At 35.5% G+C, this 10,037-nt stretch overlaps 1 protein-coding gene across 1 annotated transcript in view; it reads left to right on the top strand.

The window, feature by feature from the left end:
* LOC108447345 (gamma-aminobutyric acid receptor subunit gamma-3-like) overlaps positions 1–7,709 on the top strand; it is a 42,782-nt gene extending 35,073 nt beyond the window's left edge. The window contains exon 4 of the mRNA XM_017736965.1: positions 7,512–7,709. Within this exon, the coding sequence (XP_017592454.1) occupies positions 7,512–7,709 (198 nt within the window). The remainder of the gene's footprint in view (positions 1–7,511) is intronic.
* Positions 7,710–10,037: the final 2,328 nt, after the last annotated feature.

Raw genomic sequence — 10,037 nt, 5'->3', positions numbered from 1 at the left:
CTCCGAAAAAATAATTAATATTTACTTCAGTTCTTTCATAATTTCCTACTCTCATTTCCCTTGTGAAGTCCTATTTCTGCCTTTCCTTTACGTGTAGCTTGTCCTGTCCCAACTTACACTATTCCCTATCTTTATAGCATTTGTCTCTCTTTACCAGTAGAACTGTTGCACAGTTGACTACTCTTCCATAATTCTGTACCTGGTTTTGTGCCTTTTTTCTGCTGTAGTTCTGTCATGCTTACCAGTTCTTTAGCAAATGGGACATTTATAACACTGTGTACAACAGAACTATAGTGAATTTTACCCTTCATATAATCTTTTCCTGATAAACATGATTAATATTAAAGGCCTACTACTACCCTAATATACAAACCATACTGAAATTCAGAATTTGAGGGTTACTTGTATAAATGTCAACTCTTAAAGTTGTAACAATTTAACACTGCAAATGTCAATGTATTCTAAGTAATGGTGTTTTCCTCTGTGTGAAGTACATTATAATCACTGATGGATGAATCATAAAATTTTCAAAGTTCACAGAAGTTAATCAATACAAAGTTTGTATGCTCTTAAAAACCACTGAATTTTTTTTGCTTGCTTTTTTTGTTGTTGTTTGTTTTTTTTTTAAAGCACAAATAGAGTGGAAATCAAGGTGGCTCAGTATTAACTAAGAAAATGCCAAAGCAGTCAAAATTAAAATCCAGATTCCAAGTAATTTGGGTGGTATACCATTGCTTAAGGTGTATGATAGTAGATTCTCATCAGTTTAGACATCCTTATGTAGTCATGGAAAAAATACTAGCAGCAGAAGCCTCTCATTCATTATATGTACAAGTACCAAAATCACATGTGAAAGAAAGCATGGAGGGGGGCCGATTTTGACTCATCAGTGAGCTGGTTGAAAAAGAGTGATGAAATTCAGGTTTGCTGTATTTATCTGCTCAATATCTTTTTTCTTAAATGAAAATCTTTAAAGTGTGGTTGCACAAACAGGAGCAGTCCTTCCCACAGGCAGAGTTTCTCAGTTTTCAATACTGGGCTGTCCAAGTGGTAGACCAAATATGGGCAATCTTTAAAAATCATGCTTAAAGCAGAGTGTATATCTAATAATTCCTTTCGATTTGAACCATTTCCTTGTAGTGATGCCATGAAGATTTTTGCCTTTTCTTTTATACCCCTGTTATACCTTTTTACAACTTCTGTATTCCTAGTGCTTTTTGCCTACATTCTTGGACTTGTTTGTCAAGCTAAGAGACTAAACATTTTACAAGCTTCATAGCTAGGGATCAGTGTGCCCCAGACCCCAAGGTCCTCTCCAGAACATATTCTGTAAACCAAGATAGAACCATCCAGGGGAAGGCTCCTTGGGGAGGGGGGCTCACTTGAGCCTCTCATTGGGGAATCTTTGATAGATATGCTAATTAGTAAAACCTATAATGTTATACCCAATGTTGGGGGGAGGGGGGACACAGAGATAGACTTGGCGGGGTGCATCTCGATGCATATGACCTAGACATGTACACCTAGGGATCCTTAAAATAAATACAGAGGTAAAATCCCTTTTCCCCTTCTAACCATGTATGCCTCTTGATTTTAAGACCAGGAAAAGGCATCGGTAGTCACAAGAAGACTGACTTGAGTCAGCAGAGGTGGACACCTGTGGTATTCCAGTCTAGCATAAAGGTTGTTTCAGTTGAAGAGTCAGAATCAAAATCTCGTTTGTTATCATTTGCCACTCTGTCCATTTTGTTGGACATCTGATTCAATCAGTGCATGAATGTGTTTTTATGTATGTTCTTAGCATGAATTAAATTTGTGTTTTCAATCCTAAATTGACTAGAAATGTGTGAATCAGCTAAACATGGGCTTATCTTGGATGTGAAAAAGTGGTAGTTAAGTCCAAATATTTGTTATTTTAAAAAGTTGTTGGTATTGTTTTGCTTTTTAATTTACCGGGAAAAAAAATTATGTAGCTACTGATAGAAAAAAAGTAGGGAAAAATAATTCTGAATCATGCTTAAAATCATCGAATAATTTAGGTTGCAAGGGACTTCTGGAAATCTAGTCAGCTGATCATCTGGAAATTCAGTCATCTAGCCCAGCCCTCCCCTCAATGCAGGTTCAGTTAGATCAGATTGCTCAGGGCCTCAGCCAGGGCAGTTTCGAGCATCTGCAAGAATGGAGATTCCAGAGCCTCTCTGGACAGCCCCTTCCAGTTTGTTTGGCCACTGCCATGGTTGAAGAAAATGTAATATGTATCTAACTGGAAATTCCTGTGTTCTATCTTGTATCCATTGCTTCTTGTCCTGCCTCTGAGAACAGTATATTTTACATACTCTCCCATTAAGGTAGCTGAGGAGCTCCCCTTAGGCTAAATAAATCAAGTTTTCTGATTTTGTTTTTCATATTTCATGTTTTCCCATCTCCTGATGATTGTGATGATCCCCTGATAGACTCGCTCCAGTATGTCAATGTCTTTTACTGAAAACCCCTAAACTGGCACAACACTCTAGAAGTGGCCTCTCAAGGGCTAAACAGAGGGGAACAATCATGTCCTTCAACCCACTGGAAATACGTTAGTTACTGCAGCAGAGCATGGTTGTCCCTTGTCTGCACAGCAGCATATGCTGGTTCATGGTCAACTTGTCCATTAGTCCCCAAGTCCTTTCCTGCAAAGCCATTGTGTGGATTTATTTAATTCCAGCTGAAGAACTTTACATTTGTCTGTGTTGAGTTTTGTGAGTTTTCTGTCAATTCACTTCTCCAGCTTTTCAAGGTTTTTCTGAGTAGCAACCCAGACCTTCAGCATGTTGATTATTCCCAGCAGTATGATGCACAATTTCTGAGAATGCCACATCAATCACTGAGGTCATTAATGAAGATGTGAAAGAATACCAGATTGAATGATCGATCCCTGAGGAATGGCAATAGTAACTGGATTCCAGCTCTACTTTGTACCACTGATGACACCCATGTGAGCCCAGCTAATTTTCCATACACTTTATAGTCTGTTTATTGAGCCTCTACCCCATCAACTTGGCTATAAGTTTAAGATGGGAAAACAATTCGTATATTGTTTTTAATCCCATGGTAACTCTTAGAATTCCATTTTCCCCCTCTTCATTTATTCACAATGTTATTAATGAGGGTATAACTATTCTTTTAATCTAAGCAATACTGACATTCTTTAGGAAGTGCATAATAGATCAAGGACACATTTGTAATATGGACATTGACTATGCTCAGGTCAGACAAATATGTGATGAATTCTGTGGCAAAGTTTTATCCCAGCAATATAGGATTATTTATTACAGGGTGAAACTGACCAAGACATGAAAAACAGATATGAGGCCTCATGACTGGTTTCTCTTTTTTGGACTCTATACAGAAGGACAAAAAATAGATGCATACCTTTTCCTTTCTTTATATCCACAATAGTGGCTAATTACTGTCATGGAAGGATACATGTTTTAATTGATGTCCTTTAAAAGTTAATTTGATGTTTGGGAAGAAGAGTGGGAAAGAGCTGCATGACAAACTGTTAAAATCTCTCTAGAGATTATTCAAAATTTTCTCTTCAATGGCCTTCTCATGCAGTAACTGATCCTGATAAGTTGATGTAACAAAGATGAAATGTCAACTGTGGAATACATTTATTGGCTGAACTAATCTACAGATGAAAGAATACTTTTCCATTAGAAAAATACTGGTGCAGCTACCCATGATTGCAATATTCTCTCAACCCCAATTGATTTAATTTAGCAATCAGATGAAACAGCAAGAAAGCTTCTTCCCGGCCTTTCTTAGCTATGATTTATCTTCATTTGTCTGGCTCAAGGAATGCTGACTATCTAATCCACATGTAGAGACTGCTCTATTTTTAAGTCTGTGTCTCTTTGTGTCCAAGGCAACCGTTTGAAGCCAAGGAAATCCTAATATCTGCAGAATTTACTTCATGTGTGTATGAGCCCAGCTACAGCAGGCTATCTCTCAGGGTCTGACAGATTATCAACAAAAACCTATAGCAATGCAGATATCATGAATTTGTCCCCATGGGAATAAAGATAGCAACAGCTGTTGGGGATTTAATAACACTGCAGAATGTTTGAACATAGAAGTCTGCTCCTTCCTTTAGCACTCATTTTTCACTTCCTTAAAAAATAAGTTGTTTTTTATTTCCTGGAGTTTAGCTTTTATTAATAGATTGGGCATATTAATTACAGAGCTATTCCAGCTTTCACAAAGCGTTATTATGGCTGAGCAAAATGCAAATGTTACATGCATGCATTTTGTCTAATTAAGCAATTCACTGCTTTATTTCTGATGTTAACCAGGGCTTTGTGACCATCAAAATATCATCAGCAAAGTGTCCTAAAAGCATATTGAGGACCAGCAGAGTAGGGCAGAATAAAGTCCACAAACTCATTGACAAACTCACTAAAAGCATTGGTAAGTACTTTAGCAACCTACTGGTGATTCACAGGCAAGGCAGTCTGGCTATGTGCTTCTCAATTTTTTTCCACTCCTCATTAAAAAAGAGAAAGTTCAAGTATGTACATATGTTAATTAACATTCACAGCAATCCTCCAAAAGATTGTAGCATTATTCCTCATGTTTTAGAGGAATTTACTCTAGAGCTCTGAAAAGGAGTTTCATGATAGTAGGCTGTTTCATTATAGTTGCTTTATGATAGTAGATCTCTTTTGAGGAAACTGAGTTGTCCTAGGAAATGAATTCAGTAAACAATTAGAGGAAGGCAAGAGAGAGAAGGATGAGATCATTACTCAGCCTGTTCTGAATTCTTGTTATTTAGCTAGCAATTTATTTGAGTTGATTCTTATTTGACTTTATCTTTTGGATAATGTTTTATTTGTACTTGTACAAAAATTAAATCATTCTGATTTGGAAGTAACTTGCATCCATTTAGCTTTTACTTTTTTCATCATTATGAATAGTATAGTCAAGAGAATAGGAAATAACTCAAGAGATTGTAATTAACAGGATTTAAAGTCAAGAAGAAAACAGCAGTGTGTGATATTACTGTCCTTATACTTCATCTAGTTTCTTGAAGCAGTTTGTCCACGGGTACTTTTGGTTTAGTTTTATATATAAGTGCTAAAAATAATTGCTGTCTTATACTCTTTCTTACCAACTCCTAGCATTTTTATTTATCTATATAAATTTGTCAAAATTAGTTGATTTTTGTCTGAATTTTTGTCACTATATTCTGTTAAACTGTGAAGGTCATTATTTTGTTGAAAATAATCAGAAATAGAACCCAATATGAGCTTGAAACTGCATTTTGCTTCTTAGAAGTTCTTCATGGTCCTTTTTCTTTCTGCTCCGCCATTAGCTGAGTCTTCAGCTGAATATAGATATTTTCTTAATGGTACCTCAGTCTCAGAAAGGTTGTGGCAAGAGGGAGCTAAATGGGGAAGTCCTTGGAGTTTAACTGCCAAATATTAATAGCTTTATAAAGATTCTAGGATCAAGCTAGAAAAAAATAATATATTTTTATAACATCAGTTGTGCCATTCAAGCCAACACCAGGCCAGAGTAACAGGGTTTTTTTTAAATAAGGGATGTTTTATAGAGTATTATTCAAGTAAAAATGGGTTAATTTGGCAAAATTTTCTCCTATTTCTTTGTCCTACACATGACCATGCTAATTTACCCTTGATAATTCATGGAGATATAACTCTTGTTACCATGCAATGACAGAAGAAATTTTTAAAAGACAGTATATTAATTTAAGGGTAGGACCTAATGATGGGGATTTGAGTGTAAAAGAGTAGCATGAAGGGCTGACAAAGTCTTTCAGACTGTATCTAAAATTCTTGAAACAAGGTGAAAAATAAGGTTTTAAAACTCACTGGAAATCTGCTGGTATTATTTTAAAGGTATGTTCAGCTAATGTATGTAGATTTTTCTCAGCTGTATTTAATTTTTGTAGTTTCCATTGCTTGAGTCTGTTCTTGCTTAATGTTACTTTGCTTTTCTTAAAGCAAATTATTTTACAGTTTCTTTATCCATCTTTATGTGGAAAAATTGAACTTGCTTCTTGCATGGCTTTAGAAGAATCTGCAATCCTAACGACTACTGCTATGAACTATACAAGAGCAATTTCATTACATTACCAGGATAGGAGCAAGTTGGGTAGATAAAAGGCTGCAGAATACTAAAAGCTGAAACACTTTTTCTTTTGTAAAAGAGATTTCTGAGACTTCTCTTCTAGACAGATTCTAAAGTTTTCAGGTTAACTTGCAAGTATAGCCATAATGTTTTAGCAACTTAATTAGTCATCCTTTAATGTAGTAATATTGACTCATGTTCATCAGAGTTTCAAAAACCGAGAGCTACTTTATAAACATGAAACTGTCATGAAATAGCTAACACAGTTACCTAAATTGGCTAAAGCTGTGGTATTTTTACTTCAATTGATGATATGTTTAATTTTTGACACTTTTCACTGTGATTCTGACCTGATGTATAGTTTGTAATTTATCACACCAGATATGTTGTGATGTGGAGCTGGGAAGAGAGCATTGGGAAGGGACTTGGATAATTTTGATTGTATTTCAGACTCATCACTGAATTTTGTTCAATTAATTGCTCTTCTCTTTACTTTTTCTTACCTTTCCTTATAGATGAGTACAGACAACAGAATGCTGTTGTGACAAAGTTGTTTGGTGGGTGCCTGGATCAGGCAGGGTCAACCTACTATACCTGTAAATTTACAGAAATGTTCAAACTAGCACAGCCCTAAGAATTTTTGGAATCCTAAAACACTAGTGCCTAGTACTGTGCAGGCAACAGAGCTGTCACAAGGACTTTATAATATACAGGTTAATTGTTTTTTCCCATATTTCTGCCTAGAAAATCCAGAGCTAGTGTTACAGAAATCATTTTCTGTAGAAAAATAGAATATTTATGGGTATCTTAATATTTTGCATTCTAACTGATTAGGGTATCATGTGCTTGGGCAGTTAAACAGATTAGAGTTTTGGCAGGCAATGGATCATTCTACCTAAATTAGTATAAGCAGTATTAGCAGTATGAATTTTCAATATCTAATCCTGAAAAATACTAACTTAATGGGGCCCTGTATATCCTGATCTGGAATTAAAAGAGCATTTACATACTCAGCATGCTGACAGGAATTTGTATAAGATTCCTTGGAATATCGTGGTGCTAAGTTACCTTTGTAGGCAGGAAAAAAATTGGCTTAAACTGAGATGCCAAAATGAGAGAAGGCAGCAGATGAAAGAATTTATTTTGGATGCTTCATTTGAAGAAGTTTGTCTTAAAATTTTGGATGCCAAAACTGTGGGACATACTTGTTCTTATATCTGATGAAAGCTTTATGTTTTTTAACAAGCTTTCCACACCCCCATCCACCATACTCTAAAAAGAGAGGATGAAGGCCTAAAATGCAACTGAAATGCTGCTGGTGGTTTATAGCGTAAGATGGAAATGGAGTGAAGTTTTGACTGCCTCTCAAATATTTGTAGCTGTCTACAATAGAAGAGATCATAAGATACAGATTTTTGGACTGGGAGTATAGTATGTGGAAATACATGGCCATGATGACAAAGTTGAAGACAAAACTGAGAACAGAGGAGGAGATGGATGTACTGGAAACAGAGGAGGAGGAGCTGTCGAAACAGAAACTGAGTCAAGCAATAAAGATGAAAGAAAATATGTCATGATTTTCCCTTCTGCAACAACAGTTAGAACTGTCACAAACCTGGGACAGTTTACTGAGAAAACTCTTTTTTGAAATGGAGACTTGAGTGATATGTGGAACCTTCCAGTCCTAACACTGTCAGCAGGCTGTATGATTCAAAGTTGCTCATTCCTCTAGTTATTCCAGTACTTTTATGATGAAATCTCCCCACCTTTTAGTGGGAGTCATGTTTGACTGGTATCATCATTGTCTTCCAAACAGCAACTGACAGTTCCAGAGCTTGTGAAAACAAGACATTTTTTAGAAGTAAGAGATAATAATTGTCCAGAACACAAGTGCTGGTTGTTTTGTTAAGGGAAAAGAGATCATGTTGTAATATCTTTATTGGATGGGATAGTTCATTAACAAATTCCTGTTATGACTAGAACAGACTTGGTTTGAACTCCCTTTGATTTTTGTGTAGAGTTGGGTTTCAAGGTTTTGATTTTTTTTATTTTTAAAGGAAATCCATATATAGGATGTATAGGACATCTTACATATTCCAAGGACTAGGTTTTATAATTAATAGAGACTTCCAGAAAGATGCTGTGAGAAGTTTTTCTGCTAATGGCATCAATGTATGAAGATAAGGTTTCTCATAACTATAATGAAAACTTTATTGAGAACTACAGTATTCAGTACAAAATATGATATAGATTGCTTGAGGAAACAGCTTGAATAATGGATCATTGTTTAATATTATTTTACTTTTTGTAAAGAAAGGATGGTACAATCATATATGATTGCTTTCTTGAAGCTCAGTTTCCAGTTGAGATAAATTAGATAGGTTTTCTGCCTTTATAAGTAATTTTACTATCAGTGTTCTTTGACATAATCATTACTTTTCATTTTGAAGATTTACTTTCATACTTAGACTCTTATTTTCAGTCTATCTTTATCAAACCATCTTTTGCAATACCTTCTTATAAGTGTAGCATGTCACAGCTGATATGATGCTTTACTACTGATTTCTCTCTACTGCATAATTAAGTTGGATAGCTTAAAAGAATTTTACTTTTTTACTGAAAAAGTCTGGTCACTTTGGGCTTGTAATTTTCTCAGCTAATGTGTGAAGGTCAGCGTAAAGTTCATTTATTACTGCATGTGACAGCAGTCTGACTTTTTTACTAAATAATTAGAGTGCCAAAAACTGTAATATTTGCTTTGTAAATATTGAAAAAATAATTTTAAAAGAATCCAAGCCTGTTAAATTATGAGGTTGCACATCAGTTCAACTTAACTTTCACTTCGGTTGATTTATTTTAAAAAGCAAACTTTGGGAAATTTAAGAGAATTATTTAATGAGGTCATGTTGATTGAACATCTTAAGAAATTTGATGTTTAAGAGGCATTCACTTACTTCAAAGTTCTAAAACTGACTTTCATCCCAAGCAGAAGAAGGAGTGGGATGGAGGTGCAAGGGGTAATGAAGGAGAGGGCTACAGATCTAGGGAAAATGGAATTAAGAGTAGGCAAAGAGCTTGTTAAGAACAGAAAGTGGATTACTTACTGATAACTCAGCTCATTTATCCAAGACTGAGAATAAAGTAATTCAAAAGGTAAAACACTTTCCAAAGAACATTAAAACTTGTAGTGCTTTATCTGCCAAGTACAAAGAGATTATGTACAGCTGGGGCTGTTGGTCACTGGCAATGCAGTATGATCTCAATACTCCTGCTCAACTGGATTAGAAGGTTGTGCTGTAGAAAAATAGCTAAACGAAATGGAAAAATCCCAAAGACAACAACTGTGAAGTACAAGCATACAGATAGATCAAGGAACTAGCCACTCTTTTCCTAATTTTGCATAAAATTGCAAATTTATCACCAGCAGGAAATGTACAAGATGAGATGAGAATTCAGCTGAAATTCCTTTCCAAGGGTGACTGGAAAATGGAAGAGATGCAAAGAAGGGCTAGTAAAAGTTATAAGGAGGTTGGGGATTTTACTTTCTAGGAAAATAAAACCAAACAAAAAAGCTGGTTTTATACAAACCGTTTTGGCTGCAGTTGAGATTGATTCAGATCTGTGTGCATGATGTTTTTGTATTATCTAACCCTCTTTTATCAAAAATCCTCCAGGAGGAGAAGGCTTTAATATAATTTTGACAGAACCAGGAGAGGAAATAAACTGATAAATGGTTATGCCAGCTCGTTTGAAGAGGCAGGGAAGGTGATTTGAGGATTTATATTCTGAAGGTGCAACTTCACCAGAACAGTACAGCTGAACAATTTAAACAGGTTTGGCATTGTTCAGTAAAATGATTTTTTGATTGCTGATATGTATCCTCTTATGAGGCTAAACAGCAGGAA

The sequence above is a fragment of the Corvus brachyrhynchos genome, unplaced genomic scaffold, assembly GCF_000691975.1.
Source record: "Corvus brachyrhynchos isolate BGI_N302 unplaced genomic scaffold, ASM69197v1 scaffold83, whole genome shotgun sequence".
In the NCBI taxonomy this organism is placed as follows: Eukaryota; Metazoa; Chordata; class Aves; order Passeriformes; family Corvidae; genus Corvus; species Corvus brachyrhynchos.
This window is presented reverse-complemented; position numbering and strand designations above follow the sequence as displayed.